This window comes from Nuphar pumila, chromosome 14 (assembly GCF_984573655.1).
Source record: "Nuphar pumila chromosome 14, dmNupPumi1.hap1.1, whole genome shotgun sequence".
Classification (NCBI taxonomy): Eukaryota; Viridiplantae; Streptophyta; class Magnoliopsida; order Nymphaeales; family Nymphaeaceae; genus Nuphar; species Nuphar pumila.
In genome coordinates this window covers 63,945,131-63,965,210 of record NC_143262.1, presented here as the reverse complement: position 1 = coordinate 63,965,210, position 20,080 = coordinate 63,945,131, and the positions used below count along the sequence as shown (strand labels likewise).

The 20,080-nt window shown below is 33.4% G+C and overlaps 1 protein-coding gene across 2 annotated transcripts in view; it reads right to left on the bottom strand.

Moving 5' to 3' along the window:
- Positions 1-3,631: 3,631 nt before the first annotated feature.
- Positions 3,632-20,080, bottom strand: part of LOC149816889 (protein SHORT ROOT IN SALT MEDIUM 1-like) — a 75,132-nt gene continuing 58,683 nt past the window's right edge. Inside the window, exons 13-22 of one of the 2 annotated variants that reach the window (XM_089987493.1) lie at positions 11,172-11,345; positions 11,036-11,066; positions 9,919-10,952; positions 9,735-9,809; positions 9,387-9,461; positions 8,969-9,275; positions 4,418-4,608; positions 4,274-4,315; positions 4,116-4,178; positions 3,632-4,020 (exon numbers count right to left, since the gene is read on the bottom strand). In XM_089987493.1, the coding sequence (XP_089843619.1) occupies positions 3,934-4,020; positions 4,116-4,178; positions 4,274-4,315; positions 4,418-4,608; positions 8,969-9,275; positions 9,387-9,461; positions 9,735-9,809; positions 9,919-10,952; positions 11,036-11,066; positions 11,172-11,345 (2,079 nt within the window). In that variant the 3' untranslated portion in view covers positions 3,632-3,933. The remainder of the gene's footprint in view (positions 4,021-4,115; positions 4,179-4,273; positions 4,316-4,417; positions 4,609-8,968; positions 9,276-9,386; positions 9,462-9,734; positions 9,810-9,918; positions 10,953-11,035; positions 11,067-11,171; positions 11,346-20,080) is intronic. The other variant, XM_089987494.1, reaches the window with a different exon arrangement.

Below are 20,080 nucleotides of genomic sequence, written 5' to 3'. Positions count from 1 at the left end.
AAAAATCTTGTGTGTCATTTTGATATCTGAAAGAATTTTGGTGACGGTACTCAACAACAACAACTACACCTTCATCCCAAAACAATTGGGGTCGGCGATATGAACCAAAAAAGAAAATCATTCTGGGTCTTCCACATGAATCCTTCTCCTCCAATCATTTCTATCCAATACCATGTCCTCGGTGAGGTTCAAAGCATTCATATCCTTTCCTATCACCTCCGTCCATGTCTTCCTAGGCCTACCTCGACCTCTTTTAACTAATATATTTTCCCATTTATCCATCCTTCTAACTGGCGCATCATTAGGCCTTCGCCGAATATGTCCAAACCACCGTAAATGATTCTCTCTCATCTTATTTTCAATGTGTGCAACGCCTACCTTCTTACGTATCTCCTCGTTCCGAATCTTATCTTTTAATGTATTTCTACACATTCATCTCAGCATACGCATCTCAGCTACACTCATTTTTTGAATATGATGTCTCTTGGCAGCCCAACATTTTGTACCATATAGTAAAGCGGGCCTAATAGTCATCCTATAAAACTTTCCCTTCAACCGCAATGGCATTCTATGATCTCATAACACTCCAGTTGCACATTTCCATTTCATCCACCCAACCTTTATCCTATGATTTACATCTCCATCGATTTATCCATACTTTTGAATGATAGATCTCAAATATTTGAAACAATCATCCATCGGTATTTCTTGCTCATCAAGCTTCACTACACTCTCATCACTACTTCGTTGCTTACAAAACTGACATTCCATGTATTCTGTCTTACTCTTACTCAACTTAAAACCTCTTGCTTCCAATGTCTGTCTCCATAATTCTAACTTAGCATTAACCCCAGCTCTAGACTCATCAATCAAAACAATATCATCAGCAAACAACATACACCACGGCACATTTTCTTGAATTGATCTCGTAAGCTCATCCATCACTATAGCAAATAGGAATGGGCTTAATGCAGATCCTTGATGTAACCCAACCGTTATAGGAAAGTTGGTTGTCACCCCTCCACAAGTGCGAACATTGGTTACTACTCCTTCATACATATCTTTAATTATACTAATGTACTTGAGAGAAACACCTTTCTTCATCATTGTCTACCAGAGAACGTCCCTAGGTACTTTATCGCATGCCTTCTCCAAATCAACAAAAACCATATGCAAATCTTTGTTCCTCTCTCTATTTCTCTCCATAAGTTGTCTAAGAAGATGTATAGCTTCCATAGTTGATCTTCCAGGCATAAAACCAAATTGATTCTCTGATATCATGACAACCTTCCTCAACCTAGACTCAATCACCCTCTCCCAAAGTTTCATAGTATGACTCATGAGTTTTATACCACGATAGTTTGTGCACTCATTTCAAAATAACATGGTTTTTGAAATTTAAACAAAAATGTTTGTTTTTTTCAACATTTTCTAAATCCTTGACTACCTTTTGCAGAACTAGGAACTCTATGATGAAAAGATTGTCTCAATATCATAAGTCTTGAAATAAGGCCTGCTGACCCGGTCACTCATATATTTGGAAAATTTTATCCCAAAACTGCAGACATGAGCAATTCTTTTGGAAAAGGTTTTGAAAACAATCTCCAATTTTAGGAAAGATGTTATATTCTACCATTTTCTAAAAAACAATGATTCTCAAATACAGTCAATCTTACACAGAATCCAAATGAATGAGTTTATTATAGAAAAATCAATCCAATCTTAGTTCATTCAAACTAATTCAAGGCTGCAAGTAGCACATTTGTGATGTTCCTGATTGAGCTACTAGAAATCAGCATAAGTCCACAAAGGAACCATGTTAATAACCAACTCTATATACTCAAGAAATAAAAATAATAAATCTCAAAAGCCTATTCTTGAAAGTTTCGGGTGCAGAAAATTTGTGAAAAAAAAAAGAATAGGAAAAAGCACAAATTATACAGAAAAGAATAGAAAAAGCACAAAAAAACACAAAGCAAAGGAAAGAAAGAGAGGTGTACATGAGGCCAATACTTATCTCGGGTCTATGGTAGAGAGGCAAGCTCCAACCATATAGCTACCTGCCGGCAAAGGTTGAAACTCAAATGAATGTGTGTTGAGCTAATACTTACCTCCGGATGTATGGTGAGGAAGCATGCTCTGGTCACATTTTTTTTAAGATAATCATGGATCATGGTCAACAAGAAGTGGTCTCTGTTACTATGCAAAAGCGAGATGTTTAATACTCCAAAGGCTATGCAGCTAATGCAAAACAATGAACTTCAGGCTATACTTCCCTAGGATCTTCTAAAATTCTTAAAAGCACATTTGTCATGAATGAAATAAATATTATAATCATGCAAGCCGCATGCGGTCCACATTTTTTGGAGGTTGACTTTTATCTTTTTCGGGTTCCTCTATATGAAAAGGCGCAGGGACCTCTCTAGGGCCATATGCACGATCTGCCTAGAAATGTTTAACTTAATAGCCGCACGGAAGGCCTAGCTATCTATTCTAAAAGGGAATCCCAACCTGGTGTATGCAGCACAGGCACCTGCAAAACTTTATAAAAAAACTCACTGTCAAAAAATTTATTGTGTTATCCAATTTGAAATCCAGGTTAATACTTATTTATGTTACAAGAGTTGGTTTATTATTGAAATTTATGTCATTGTTATTATATTTACAGACAATTTCAGGCAATAACTTACATAACGCAATTTTTTTTTTCAAGCGACAACTTAGAAAAGTGGGCGGCTAATTTTTTAAGCGACAAAAGAGCAAAAACTGTTAAGAAAAAATCAATTACCCAAATTTGTTATATTTTCTAATTAGCATCCAACTTCAACATTATGTCCAAAAGCTAGTGCAATCTAGGTTTTTATCAGTAAAATTTACAAATATGACTAAGTATTTTTTAGTAAAATACTTAAAATATGCATCTAAATAAAAACTAATTCTATGTACCTTTTTCTCACATCGTACTTGGTGGTGTTGCTTATTACTTGCTTTCCAACTTTTACGTGTAATTGGATTCAGATATTCATGAAGATGTTGATCAAATTTCATAGCAAAAAATCAAAAACACATCTTCTTGAATTTATAACCCAAAAAAACTGCACCCGGCTATAAGACCTGGTCGCACTGGCTCATCAGCCTAACAGCTGCGTAAAACTCTGAGGCTATACATCCAATTATAGTCAAATATGATTTTGGGAATACCAAATCTAATGAAATAGGATTTGGTTAGACATTGAATAAAATCCAATTCATTGAGATCCCTCTAGACAGATCTCCAATTAGTAAACCCAGCTTCAAGCTTGCTGCATGGAACGAACCCTCTAGGTTTCAAGCTGTCAACTTGGTGATATTACAAGTAGCCCCTTCCAAATGATTAAGACCTTCTGGGCTATTTGAGAGAGCATTTATGAAGAATTGAGAGAATGTTGGAGATCATGTAAGAGAAAAGGATAAAAAATAACTGAAATGAAAACTCATTTTTGGCAGCACCTAACTAAAGATCTAAAAAAAATTGTCATCCTTTCAAAGGAGGATTTATCAATTATCTCCTCGTTATGAATGAATCGAAAACGAAACTTTGGAAGGAAAAATATATGGCTCTTAGTTTACAAAACCGATCAACAAAACTCATAGACACTGGTGAAGCAAAAATATATTCCATTTTTAGCATTCGACAATAGGTTACTTAACCAATGTTGACACTCCTCCAGTACTTCGTCACTTCAACATCTTGCTTTCCCAGCCACTTGGTTAGACATTCAAGCATGAAGCTAACAACGATAAGACAGTCCAATAAGTTCAGATTGTTTTTCATTGCCATTATAAAGATTAAAAACACATTCCAGTATGATTTGCATTATCATACTGGGTCCTACAATCCCTCCACTTGTATCAGGAGCAGTTTTGCACGAACAGCTAGCTGAAACTTCTAATTCAATTGTCGGAGAGAACCAGTTTCTCGTAGAAGATGCGGTTGTCCCTTGGTGTGTTGGTTTCTAGGAGAGCACTCTGCACTAGTTCCTATACAAAGCATAGAGAAGCACAATCAGCCTAGTCACCTAATAGAACAGAATATGGGCCCCCAACAGAACATGCGAAAGGTATAAACACCTAACCTTGACATCTCTGTTGGAAAGGAACTTTCCCAAGTTATGAATGATAGTTCGCATGTCTTTAACCTGCAAAATACACACCAAAATAAAGCAATAATCGGAAGACACATGTTAAATGATGTTCACTTTCAAGAAAATTCAACAAAAAACCAAACAATTACCTTAATATGGCCTACTCTATTTCGATCAAAAAAACGGAATGCCTGCTCAAATGACAAATTTAATTCAGTAAGGCTAGAGCTTTGATAAATGGAGAGGTAAAGCACCTCATTCTTAGAATGATGGCCAATCAATGAACAGCATACCTGCAGTAGTTCCTTGTCTACCAAAGGCTCTTTTACCACATCCTCCACCCTCTCAGAGACAGACTTCTCATCCTCAATTGTATCCTTGTGTTTCCCTTCCAGCTTCACCTTTTCATCTTTCCCAGTTTCTTTAACCAAATCAACCTTCTTATGATTGGTTTCATCAGAGTCATCCATTTTATTTTCATCTCCTTCCTAGATCATAAAAAGAAGGCTTCATAATTATCCAAAAATAGAATGAAGGGCAATAAACATGACAAATCCCTTTCAGTTGCCGTTAACGAAGCTCTTTGATTTAACAAAACTAGCATCCTAAACTTGTTACCAAAGAAAGAAGTCATTCACTAGGATGACAACTAGAATGCTGGAAAAAATACTATATGGAAGATGCGTGGCTACATCAGTCACTTGTATACCCATGTCAACATGGCAAAAATGCTGATGCTTGCACCAGACAAACTGAGCTACTCCCATTTCTTCATTCATGTTTCCTTTTTATGAACTAGAGCGTTGACTAATTAACTATCTACTGTGAAATAGGAATTTTGTAGTCCTATATAAATACATGTACCGAGAATATTCATTGTGATGCCATTACGCAACCATGTTATAAAAAAGAAAAAAGTAATTTAACACACAAAAATTGTTTCCTTATGCATTAATTCTCATGTCTGCAACCCGTATCCACGTACCTGCAAGCATAATCAGGTCCATGTGACATCAGATAGCAGCTGGAAACACGTCTTTAATTGAAAACATTAGTTAATCACATATCCTCACTCTTCCATCAGAGTAATTCAGCCTCACTTTCCAATCACAATAATTCAGCCTGTCACAGGATTTCTCCATTATGCCACAACAGTGTATGGCCTCCATATTCCATATTCCACAGCAGCAAGCACAACCAACATTCCACAGTTGTACACATGACAGCCTTCGGTAGAAGGCATAGTCTTCGCTATAATTCAGGGTAGTAACATAGGCCATATTCACCAAGGGCTATAACATTTTCAGATAGCAATGATTTTGAAAGAGCTGGGTTCAAAGCTAAAATGACCTAAAAGCTTTCACCAAAGGATATGAATATATGTGCACATGAAATTTCAGTAATCTTAAACAAGATTTAAGCTGAAAGATCACCAAATTTTCTGCCATAAAAATAAAAAGTTAATCAAATTTTAGAACATTTGTAAAAAGGAAAATTCAGTAATAAAGAGTCTTCAATTATTACAACCTCAAGCAGACCCAGTGTTTCCAAAGTTTCTTATTCTGAGATGAGAGTTGGAGAAAACATATGACATGGTTTCTTGCAGATGAGAGTGGACAGTAAAGCACAAAAATAGAAAAAAGATGGACAAATGAACCAGAACATGTCAAAACAAAAACCAAATGTGTCAAACAGTCGAAGTGTCATTTGGCTGACACTGAAAATCCCATTGAAACGCCAGTTATTGGACCTAAACCAGGTTCTGGCAAATGTGTGGATAAACCCACTTTCACAAACCACGTTTTAGAAAACCTAGTTGAGGAAGTTTTTTAATTTCAAAACCCAGTATATCAGGTTGTAACCCCCATTACACTCAACCCCTATCACCCACCTCAACTCTTCCCTATCTTGTCTAAACCAGCCACTGGCCAATCTTTTTCTAACCAAATGGTGGATGGAAGCCACCAGAAGCCATTTTCCGGCCATCCAATGGCCAGAAAGTGGCCAGTTGGTGCCTTCCAGTGTGGATGGTACCAAGGCGGGGCTGTCTTCCAGCCGCTGGGTCATCAGAAAACAACCAAAGGTTTTCTACTTTTTTCAGATTTGTTTTGTGTCTTTTTCCAGCCATCCAACAGCCAGAAATGGCTGGAGTCGTGCCGTTCAACATGAGCAACAACAGTGTAGTCACCTGCCAACCGTTGGTGGCCAGACAACGCCTAAAAGAGGGAAAAGAATAAACTTATTTACTAGGTCTTTTCCCATACAAATTGTTAAACCAGGTTTAATTTTTTCCCATACAAATTGTTAAACCAGGTTTTGGTAAACCTGGTTAACATAAACCCAAATATTGAAAAACAAAAACCAAAAGCATCACAAATTGAAAAAGGATATAACATGTAGGACAAATTGGTTAAAATCATGTCTATTGCATTAACTGGAACATGCATTCATGTCTGTTAACAGACATGAATGCAAAGTTATGGCAGGGACACTTTAAAGGAAAAAGAATATGTATTGAGTGGCAACACAACGTACCATACAATCAGTAGGCTGCCACCAAAACTAATGCAAACAATAAATGGTAAATATAGGAGTATAATTGAGAGGATAAAATTAATGAAGTTGTTCCCCTTTGTTATTATGGTAGAAGGCTAGAAGCTCATGTCAACTGCTGCTTGTGTTAATGAAGCACTAACAATTTCATAGCCACATATTAAGTGGTACAGCATGACACTAGTATACATGGTTGTTTCAAAATCATGATCATCAATGACAAAGATAGTGAGCAGTGTTATCAAAAATGTGCCTTGAGGGGCAAAAGGTGTGCCTCGCCTTGAGGTGCGGCCCTTTGTGCCTCAAGGCGCAAGCCTGAGGCGCAAAAAAGAAATAAAAAATTTTACAACAAGATTTCATAGACATAATCAACAAAGTTTTTGTAGGTTAATCTCATATATTTTCCAGTTATTTCAGTTATGTAATAAGTTTATTAGTATATTACTATATTTTAACTTTTGTTGGTTAATCTCGTATATTTTTCAGTTATTTGAGTCATGTAATTAGTTTCTTAATATATTTTAACTTTTGTTGGTTAATCTCATATATTTTTCAGTTATGTAATCAGTTTTTTAGTTAATTTTATATGTTAATCTCATATTTTTTAGAATAATCTCATATATTTTAACTTTTGTAGGTTAATCTCATATTTTTCAGTTATTTCAGTTATGTAATCAGTTTTTAAGTATATTTTAACTTTTGTTGGTTAATGTCATATATTTTCCAGTTATGTAATCAGTTTTTAGTTACTCTTATATGTTAATCTCACATTTTTTAGAATAATCTCATATATTTTAACTTTTGTAGGTTAATCTTATATATTTTCCAGTTATTTCAGTTATGTAATCAGTTTCTTAGTATATTTTAACTTTTTTTGGTTAATCTCATATATTTTCCAGTTATGTAATCAGTTTTTTAGTTACTTTTATATGTTAATCTCATATTTTTTAGAATAATCTTCATATATTTTAACATTTTTTGGTTAATCTCATATATTTTCCAGTTATGTAATCGGTTTCTTAATATATTTTATCTTTTGTTGGTTAATCTCATATATTTTCCAGTTATGTAATTATTTTTTTAGTTACTTTTATATGTTAATCTCATATATTTTCCAGTTATTTCAGTTATGTAATCAGTTTCTTAGTAAATTTTAAGTTTTTTTGGTTAATCTCATATATTTCCAGTTATATAATTAGTTACTTTTATATGTTAATCTCATATTTTTTAGTACTTATTTGAGATTTTTTATTTCTTATTGGTTGTTATTTCATCAATAAAGCATTTCTTTATTTATTTGTATTTGTAGATATTTTTTATAATTTTTTTAAAGTTTTCAAAAAAAAATTTGTTGAGGCTTACGCCTTGCCTCGGTTTTTGGTGGAGCGCCTCGCTACGCCTCAACACTTTTCATAACACTGACAGTGAGGCAATTGTGAAGAGCAACACACAGTTCTTGGGATATGAAGAGAGAGTTAAGGAGGCATGTTTTACTTCTACCAAGATAACATAAGTCACATGCTTTCACCAAGTATTTGAATGCAACGGCAACGAAGGCCTTGGAACCATTTTTTTTGCACGGTTTATTGCTGGAAACATACACCATGCCAGTATTATTAGAAAAACATTTGTTTCCAATTATGTGAGGATCCAGATATGCAGACATCACAAAAGATTATGATCTTGACAGCCACTATCAGCATGAATAGAAGAAAAAATGAGAAAGTCAGAAGAAATCATATTAAGATCTATATAACATAGACATGGCAAAAGACCCATCGGTATGGGTATCAGGGGCGACAAGGGTATGTTGTGGGTCAATTCCGGTCAGGTCCAACCTCAAATCCAGCTTTTCACCCGAAAAGAGAGGGGGGGGGGGGGGGGGGGGGGGGGGGGGAAGGGGGAAGCGTACCTGGGCCAAGTCTTCTTCTCCTTCCTCTTCTTGTAGTAGCCTCGAAAAAGAAATGAAAAAGGGGCAACCCCTTTTATTTTACATGTTATTTTACAAAATTTCATCCCCCTCCCTTGCTTTAAAAAAAATTCATCCACACCCCAAATCTTCCGATATATATATATATATATATATATATATATATATATATATATATATATATAGCCGTATCCCCGTACCCGCAATTTTTGAAATTGCCGTGTCGTACCCTACATACCCGTACCCATGTGACAGATTAAGACCAAACAGTTCTAACAAGTGAAAAAAATGGCCACAAGCACTCCACCAAGAACCACATCGATGATTAAACTGTTGAACATGAAAATTTAAATAGCAGTACTTGCCTCAAGATTTCTGACATTTAAAGGACTATCATCCTTCATTTCTTGATCATCATTTGCTGCATCATCCATCTCAACTTGTTCAGATGCAGCAGCTTCCACCTTAGGGTCAACAATTATTCTTTCAGTATTCAGATCACTTGCACCAGTCATCCCAGGTTTTCCAGAGTCACTCCCTACAGGAAACTCATCAGAACCTTTCGGACGTTTCCTTGCAGATCTTTCATCCTCATTCCCCTTGTCAGGATTCCTATCTCGTGACCTTTTTCGTTCATTTCCCTTGTTCACAAAGTTCAGGCGCAGCCTCTATCACCCAATTTATGGAACAGCAATCATGCCCAATGAGTAAGAGATATTTATGACTTTGAATTAAGACAAGCAACCAAATGGTGAGATGGGACTTGAGGCAATACTGACCTCAAGAGAAGCCAAAATGCGGCATCCCATTTGATACTGAAGCAGTTCATGCAAAATCTCAGCAAATAGAGAAAGCTGCAAAGCACACATGGAATGCAGATGAATATATATATATATATATATATATATATATATATATATATATATATATATATATATATATATATATATATATATATATATATATATATATATATCCCTGTAAATAAGTAGCAGAATTTGAAATTTTAAGAATATTAATTGGAGTGACATTTTTCCTCTGAGACTTCAATCATGTTATACAAGTATATGTCACTGACACTAACACATTGGAAAGGATGGACAGTTGAAAACTGAAAATCTGAGTACCTCAAATGTAGATTCTTCAGCATCCTTGTCACTATAATCAAGCAGACCCTCTAATGAGAATGAGGTTGAACGGAGCTACAACAAAGAAATTCAAAATAAGCAAAGTCCTTTAATTGCTTTTCATATTAAAAATCATAGTTAACTATCAAGTTTACAACTGTTATGAGATTATATGCCAACTCACTTTTAATTCTTTGCTCGCTTTAATCTCTAAAAACAAACCAGGGCACTGTGGAGGTTTTTCTGAAAATCGCTTCAGCATTTCTTTTGTTTCTTTAGATGATTTCTCTTTAGTCTCACCAGAGTCCCTGCCATCTTTGCTCTTATCATTTTCAACTTTCAATTTGTCCTTATTAGGTTGATGATCAGCCTTGAAATCATTGTGCTTGATAGAAACAATCTCCATTTTTACCCTGTCTTCTTTCTCAACCACGGATCCTTTATCAGTAGTCTTTTCTTTATTTTCCAGATCCACCTCATCTTTCTTTTCGACCAAAGCCATCTTTTTACTGGAACCATTTTCCTGTTCGTTGGTATGCCCATCTTGATTCTCCCTGTTTTCCTGTTCTTTTTCCTTATGTTCTGCCTCCATAACGCCCATCTCATTATCTTGATTATCACCTGAACCAGGAGTAGATTTTTCTGCCTTTACAACAACCTTTTTTTTAATTGCCTTTCTAATGACTTTCCGCTTCCCAACTTTCTTAACTTCAGGTTTAGCTGCATCAGGTTCTTTTCTAGCATTTGGTTCTTTGTCATCCGTTTCATTGTCTTTGTTCTCATTTTTCCCAGCATCTGCAGTTTCACCCCTCTGTTCTTTCATAGCAACTTTCCCCTTCACACCCTTTTTAGTAACTACCTTCCTAACAACCTGTTTCTTTCCAGATTTCTGAACCTCGATTTCCTGAGCAGCAGAGATATCACCTGGTTCTTCAATGTCATTATGTTCATCCTTCATCTCATGTTGCTTATGATCTGCATCGACAGCCTTTGCTTCCCTATCAATAACAGTTTTCTCAACCCTGCTTCCATCAGTTTTCTTTTCTTCATCAATCTTTGCACCATCCCCTTCCTTTGTGTCTTTGATATTCTCATCCTCTACTAAACTAGTTTCTGTTTTAACAATCTCAGTTTGTGTTTTGGCATCAAGATCCAATGTCATGTCCTTTCTGGTTTCAGCAGAGTTGCCATCCTCCAACTTACCATCACCTGAGTTTCCTACAGAACAGAGAAACAGTTTAATCATTTGATAGGCATGATGTGCAAGCAAGGAGAAAAGAATCTGACCATGTATTGTGTACCTTTTACATCTTTCTTTTTGCCAGATTTACTCTATACAAACAGAAATAAAATAAATAAATAAATAAATAAAATAGTCACCAATCCAAATTCTGTATGAAAAAAAATCAAAGTGAAAAGACAAACACATATGCAGACCTTTTCCCTTTTCAAGCCCACTTGTTCCATCTCTAACCTGGCCTGCCTTCGAGCAAGCCATTGAGTTTGCCAAACATCAAGAGAAGAGAGACACTCAGATAAATTTGGAACAAAATATACAGATATTTCTTTGTGGCTGAACAATCCATTCTTGCCAACTCTGTCATAATGAATCTGCTACCAGACAAATATTAGCAACACATACCTAAATTTGGAAAACAATCAATCTCTAGAATACATAGATAAGGAAAATTGTTCAATTTCAATGCCAATAACATAGAAGCTTTATTTCATGAAAGATGCATCCATTCAATTAACAGAAGCTTACAAGAACACAAACACTCATCCTTTGAAATATTTAGCTGGCATTGGAGACCAGTTAGAAGTGCACATATGGATGGCAGAGTTTGCCAATAATGTCGAAATAAGGGGCAACCTATGTCACAACGCGGGTGCAGCACCTGCTGCGGTGTGATGCGGGACTCGCTGCACCGGGTGAGGTCAAACTTTTTGGGTGTGCGGCCAACTGCACCCAAACTCAAAACTGTCTGAAACAGGACCCAGTCAGCGTTGACCGAGTCCAATTTCAGACTTTCAAGTTAAAAAAAAAAGAAAAGAAATGGAAGAAAAAAGGGGCAGAGGGTCAGCCCCTCCTCCATAACTCCATTGCACCTTCAAGTATGTACCTCCCTCCTCATGCGTCCCTTTTAGCGAGAGCCCCACCCCTCTCTCTCTCTCTCTCTCTCTCTCTCTCTCTCTCTCTCTCTCTCTCTCTCTCTCTCTCTCTCTCTCTCTCTCTCTCTCTCATATTATATATATATATATATATATATATTGTAATGCCTCCTCCATTTCTTCCTCCTCTCCTGCTCCCTTTTGCTTCTCTGCTTTTTCCGTCCCCTCCTCATCTGTTGGGTACACATCGAGGTTCTCTCTCTCTCAATCTCTCCTTTTTCACTCCCCTTTTCCCCTTTTTTTATTTTTTTATAGTTTTACAACACCTGGCGCAAGCAAGCAGACAGGTGTTAACTGGGTCAGACTCAGGTATGATTGACCTGGATCTGTTTAGATTCAGACTTGGGTCAAAGCAACCCAGATCTGAATTGGACATGGACCTATTCTGACCCAAGTCAGACTCGGTCTTGCGTCAAAGCAGACCTAGGTCTGAATTGGACCTGAGTCTGTTAGTCAGTTTATGGGTTATCCCAGATCAGTTCATTTGGTTATTATACTTCGGATTATCAAATATATGAGAGGCACCATGCATTGTGGGATGTTCTTCTCAATATCCTGATCCACAGATCTTAGTCCTTTGTGGCTCCATCCAAGTTTGTCTCTCTACCACAGATTTTTGTGTTTTACTAGGTAGCTCATTAGTCTCATGAAAAAGGAAGAAGCAACTCTAGCAACAAAGAGTTGTCTTATCTACAGTAAAAGCAAAATTCAGGGCAATGGCACAGATCGCGACAGAGATTATATGCATAAGGTGGATATTGAGCGAGTTAGGGGTGCCTATTGATGGTCAGACTTCCTTATATTGTGACAATATGAGTGTTATTCATTTTGCAAAGAATCCAGAGTTTCATGAAAGAACAAAGAATATTGAGATAGATTGTCATTTAAATAAGTAGGCATATGAAGATGGAGTTTCTCTTGAGCATGTGGGCTCCAAGGATCAAATTGCAAATGTGTTTACTAAAAGTCTCGATCCTTTACATTTTGGTTCATTTCTTTTCAAACTTGGGATGATTCTTCTTGCGTCATCTAAAGTTTGAGGGGTAGTGATAAAAATTGTGTATCATACGCATTTAACTTTTTAGTGTGAAGGGAAGTCCCCTTTTATGGTTGTATTCTATAAATTTTGAAGGCTAATGAAGTTTCACTTCTCATCGTCTTTGCTCTCTCTCTCTCATGGTTGGGACTCTATTGCTTTGATATATATATATATATATATATATATATATATATATATATATATATATATATATCATACTCACCCGTTCCATTCAAGGTAATTTCTTGCCAATGGTTTTTCTCGAAGAAATTTTCAGTGAGGAAAATAACATGTTTTTATGTCATTTTTCATGCAAAAATATAAGGAAATAAGTTTGAAAAGTTTTAAAAATACAAAAAATGGGATTAAAATATATAAAAATTCAAAAAATATCATGATAAAATCACGAACTTATCATTTCCGGTGATATTTTGAAAAAATCATGATTATTGCAGATATTATTGGCTTACTTGATTTTTGGCGATATTATAAAAATATTGGCAATATGGGTGACAATGATACACACACTCACTAGTACAAAACCCGTGAGAGTACTCTAGATGCAAAAGATTTGATGTGCATCTTATAATTTCACATTTCATTTTGTATAAATCTTTTGCATCTTATCATTTCACATTTCATTTTGTAATATATCAAAAGAAATAATACATAAAAGAGACTACTATAATATACATCTCTTTAACTCAGAAATAATCTTCACCACTGAACCATATTATACACATCCACCACAAAAACAGAGAACAAATATAGGAACTACCACCAGTCAAGTGATAACTTCAGATGATATCTACTAAAAGAAAAGTGGTTTGCTCCGCTTGTTAGAAAAACAATAGAACCCTATATAACTTCCGGTAACTCTGGATCAATCCCATACGAAGAAGTTACCCCAAGGCTGAAATGTGTGTTTGTTGGATGTTCAGATGAACATAAAGGCTATAGATGTTTTTCGATTCAGAAAAAACATGTACATATCGCGACATGTTATTTTTAATGAAGTTTGTTACAGGGATTTGTTTAACAGCAATAATAGAGAAAAAAAATAGCAGTCGCAGTGTTGTTCACGAGCTGTTTTTTATATGCCAGCCACCTAAGGTGAACCTGTCCACAGTTAATCCAGAAAAACAGCCCTATATTGGTGACGAATTTCAGCAGATTATAGAGCTGAATCAAGGTCAAGGACAATTTGAAGATGAAAATACAACTGAATAAGTTCAGTCCAACAATAATGAGCAGGCTGATGAACATGAGAATCAGCCCCTCAAAGTGGATGGTGCAGGACTGCAACAAAAGAAGTATGCAGTGTATAAAAGGAGAAAGTTTGTCACCTGGGTACGGGTACAGAGGGTACAACAGGGTAATTTCAAAAAATGAGGGTACGGGAACACGGCTATATATATATATATATATATATATATATATATATATAAAGAGAAAGAGTTTTTTTTTAGCTTCGTTGAAAATAAAACTCGTTTTTTAGCTTCATTGACCAGGTTTGGATTTGACCAAACCTGGTGGACGAAACCAACTTCGTTGAACCAAGTTATAAAAGGGGAAAGGCATAGCCCCTCTCTCTCTCCTATGTCACATAGGTGCCGGTGTAGATGCAGGTGCAGATAAGGGTGTGGATGCAGCGATGTGACACTTTAAAAAATCTTGGGTGCGGGGAGGGTATATATATAATTTTTAATAGTTTTAAGTTAACACTACATGTATGTGTGTGCATTTATGTATTTATATATATAGTATAGATAAAATTAGACTTAGATAGTGTTAATTGTAATAAAATAGTGAAAAATGCAAAAACAATGTCACTAAGAGCTTATTGGATCAGAATCATTATGTGCACAAGCACAAGTCCCCCATGGGACAATATAATAACCAACAAAGGGCACAAACAAAAGCACTAAGTGCATATAAAACATTAAAGAACTAAATAGAATAACACAAAACATAAAAATATTTATCTTTATTGAGCATAAATGCTTAAGAGAAGCATTGGAAAATGAAAAGGGGATAAAAGGTCATATTTATACACATACAAGAGAGAGGGAGACCTCAATAGAGCTACTGGAGTGTTACAACAGCTCCATTGACTCGTCAACTCTATGTTAACTAATCAAAAAAGACCCTAACAACTATATTTGGTATTTGACCAAATAGTTCCTATAAAAACAGAAAAAGACAAAAAAGAAAAAACATAAAATAAAGTATTAGTTTGCCACTAATGGGCACAGCCTATTACAAGAACTGAAATAACCAAAATACCCCTAATGGGTATTTAATTATTACATCGTTTATAAATAAAATATATATACATGTATAACTTAACACTCTCCTTCAAACTTACGGTGTGATATACGAAAAGTTTGAAAATACAAAAAGAATCAAGAGGAAGGATCAAAGTCTTCAAGTGTCTTCAATGGAAGTCAATATCTTTATGTCACATCAGAGAATATTGCAAATACAAGTCTATGAATGTCTTCATTGGTAATCGTCTATAAATGCACTCATCAGCTATCTCCATCTTCATGATATGATGCGTCAAATATATTTTTTTCTCAATCCATCACATCTTTAGGAACATGTAGAGAGAACAAAACAAAGGTTCCAACTACGCACGGAAAATATCTTGACTCAATAGTTATAAAGTTTTAAAAAATAATATACTTTCAAAACAACAATAACACGTAGAATTTTAAAAAAAGGGTAATAATTTTTAGAAAAATGAAGGAATCATTAAAAAAGATAAGGAGTAATCCTCAAGGATCAATTTTTATGAAATTAAACCATAAACTCAAAATCAACATATTTTTTAAGAAGACATAAATGTTGATCGATAAGAAGATGTGATCACTAAAGGATACATAAATCATCAAGAAGAGATAAACAATTATGCATAAATAATATCGCAAGCATTTCAAATAACATGCATATAAAATATAGCACTTCAAAAAGAGACCGATCACGAAGAGAGGAGCTAATTAAATTCATGCATACAATAATGTGAAGCTAATTAATATGAAACACACACATATATACAATTAAATCATATTTAATGCACATGAAACAACAATAAAAATAACTATTTTTATCAATAAAATGCACATAGAATACATGAATTTAATGTAAAGAAACAAGTATCCTTCGATTACAAACCAAAGTGTCCAATATCTAGTAGACAACACACAAGTGTTTAATTAAGAAGCACACTCTCAAAACCCACAATGGAAAACACACAAGAAAGGTCAAAATATAAAGAATAAGATTTTTATTAAACATCACAAGTATGCAAAAATGCTTGAAATTTTTATCCATAAACATCTTCCATGCAAGAAAAAACTAGTAAAAGTTTAGAAATTTCAAAGAGAGTTTTTAAAAATCCCAAGTAACAAAGAGAATGATATTTGCAAATCAATACCGATTTGCGAAAATTATGAAGAAATTTAAATTCTCACAAATATCAAGAAGTTATATTTTGCAAACTTTAACAATAGTTTGACCACCACAAGTAATCACCTCACTAGGCCTCCAAACCTCAAAAATCAAGTGTACCAACGACTAAAACAAGAGCATAATCACCATGTCAATAAAGAGCTAAAAATCACATAAAAGTGAGAATAAACATCTTTTGTCTACATGTAATGATACTCAAAACAAGTATATCAACGACTAGAGCAAGAGTATAACAAGAATGTCAGTAATGGCAAAAACCACACAAAAGGAGGTGTAGATAAACATCTTTTGTCTACATATAATGACACTCAAAACAAGTGCATCAGCGACAAGATCAAGAGTATAACCAAATGGTACACATAACTCACCACATTAAAACACATCCCCTGTCTACATATAATAACACTTAAAAATAAGTGTATCATCGACCACAACGAGTGTTGTGAAAAGCGTTGAGGCGTAGCGAGGCGCTACACCAAAAACCGAGGCGAGGCGTAAGCCTCATAAAAAATTATAAAAAAAAATCTAAAAATATAAATAAATAAAGAAATGCCTTATTGATGAAATAACAACCAATAAGAAATAGAAAATCTCAAATAAGTACTAAAACTATGAGATTAACATATAAAAGTAACTAAAAAACTGATTACATAACTGGAAAATATATGAGATTAACCAACAAAAGTTAAAATATACTAAGAAATTGATTACATAACTGAAATAACTGGAAAATATATGAGATTAACCTACAAAAGTCAAAATATATGAGATTATTCTAAAAAATATGAGATTAACATATAAAAGTAACTAAAAAAATGATTACATAACTGGAAAATATGAGATTAACATATAAAAGTAACTAAAAAACTGATTACATAACTGGAAAATATATGAGATTAACCAACAAAAGTTAAAATATATATATGAGATTAACCTACAAAAAATAAAATATATAAGATTATTCTAAAAAATATGAGATTAACATATAAAAGTAACTAAAAAATGATTACATAACTGGAAAATATATGAGATTAACCAACAAAAGATAAAATATACTAAGAAACTGATCACATAACTGGAAAATATATGAGATTAACCAACAAAAGTTAAAATATATGAGATTATTCTAAAAAATATGAGATTAACATATAAAAGTAACTAAAAAACTGATTACTTAACTGGAAAATATATGAGATTAACCAACAAAAGTTAAAATATACTAAGAAACTGATTACATAACTGAAATAATTGAAAAATATATGAGATTAACCTACAAAAGTTAAAATATATGAGATTATTCTAAAAAATATGAGATTAACATATAAAAGTAACTAAAAACTGATTACATAACTGGAAAATATATGAGATTAACCAACAAAAGTTAAAATATACTAAGAAACTGATTACACAACTGAAATAACTGGAAAATATATGAGATTAACCTACAAAAGTTAAAATATATGAGATTATTCTAAAAAATATGAGATTAACATATAAAAGTAACTAAAAACTGATTACATAACTAGAAAATGTATGAGATTAACCAACAAAAGTTAAAATATATTAAAAAACTAATTACATAATTGAAATAAGTGAAAAATATACGAGATTAATCAACAAAAGTTAAAATATAGTAATATACTAAGAAACTGATTACATAACTGAAATAATTGGAAAATATATGAGATTAACCTACAAAAATCTTGTTGATCATGCCTCAGAAATCTTGTTGTAAAAAAAAAATGGGCCTTGAGGCACAGAGGGCCGCACCTCAAGGCAAGGCACGCCTTTTGCGGCTTAAGGCACATTTTTTATAACATTGAGTACAACAAAAACGCCACTAATGAGCTAAAACACACACACACACAAAGGTATGAATAAACATATTTTGTCTATATATAATGACACTTAGATAAGAGGCATAATAGGAGGAAGCAAGCAAGGTAAAAGAGCTTGTAATAACAACAAGCTAATATCACTAATAAGAATATCAATCTTTAACAATCTTTCGAAACACCATGGTTTCAAAAATAGATAGGCATCACAGATACACATAATTATAAACATCCATAATAAAGACAATGGTAAAAAACAAATGAGTAATTCAACAAACTCACACAATCAGAGATCACATAAGCCAAACTATAAGTTGACAATCTAAACTGACATAAAACAAGGTGCACACAACTCAGCCCAACAAACATCTTTGATTCAACAATATCAAGGCTAAGAAAAATTATGCATTATATAAAAGATTGTGATGGACAATACAAATGCCATAAGAAGGCAATAAATACAAACAAAAGTCAATTTCCAAATAAGTGAGTTAATATATAAGAACCAATTTGAAAAAATAAAGTTTCAAATCAAATCCTAATAACGGTAGATGAAAACTTTGAATGAATATAGTGCAATCATATGTACAACAAGTGTCAATTGATGCAATCAAATGCAATGCAATCATATAAATATAAGCAAGTTATATAGAGAGATAACTCAATTGAGATTACAAGTCTACTATGAGACAATAAATGTCATATGACATTAAAAAGGGCCAAAACATATATAGAGATTCTCAAAGTACTATATAGAAAACCAAGTACATACACAAGTACAACTAATCATGGATACTCATAAAGAGATCAAAAAACTCATGTATATGCAAGTGATAGATTAAGGCACTAAGGGCACAATATAAAAATTTATATTTTATAAATAACAAGTATGCAATGAATCAAAAGTCTTTTATATTTTATTAAAAACTAAGTATGCAACATAATCTCATGTAAAATAATGCCAGGAGACTAAAAAAATAACATAATCATAAGTACCACAAAAAGGATCAATAAGAGAAACACATAATATCATAACTATTATTGTCCCACAAAAGAGCCATAAATGGCATTTATTAAAGTGAATGACTTCCCATAAGAAATTATGCTCAATACCTTATGCATGAATAAACAATCGTATTCATCATGTAAAGCATTCATGAGTGTACGATCAAATATTAACATAAAAATTACTTATTCATAAGTTAGATCATGATTTTTAACACTTCATATGCCATTTTTAATAAACCAAGAGTAAAGAAAAATATTAAACACAAGTTTAAGCAAAATTTCATAAGATCATACTTGTGAAATATGCATAACATCATTATTTTAAAATATCTCATTATTTTAAAATATATGGTAATTTTTCAAAAGAGAACAAAACAAAGTTCAATAATAAATACGGACATGAATTAACATTTATAATCATGACTTGTTCAAATAAAGCATCTAAATGCCAACAATACACGCTCAACCATACAAGATTATATACATATATATCAAATAAAGCAAGTTTTGAAAAATTAAGATTCAAACATGATTACATAAATACACATATATATAATTTCACAAGATTAAACAAATAAGCCTTATAAGATATTTAACAAAAACAAGTCCAATGATAATTAAAAAATATTTAAAGTTTTTTTAAATGCCAACAATACATGCTCAAGCATACAAGATTATATACATATATATCAAATAAAGCAAGTTTTGAAAAATTAAGATTCAAACATGATTTCATATACATATATATAATTTCACAAGATTAAACAAATAAGCCTTATAAGATATTTAACAAAAACAAGTACAATGATAATTAAAAA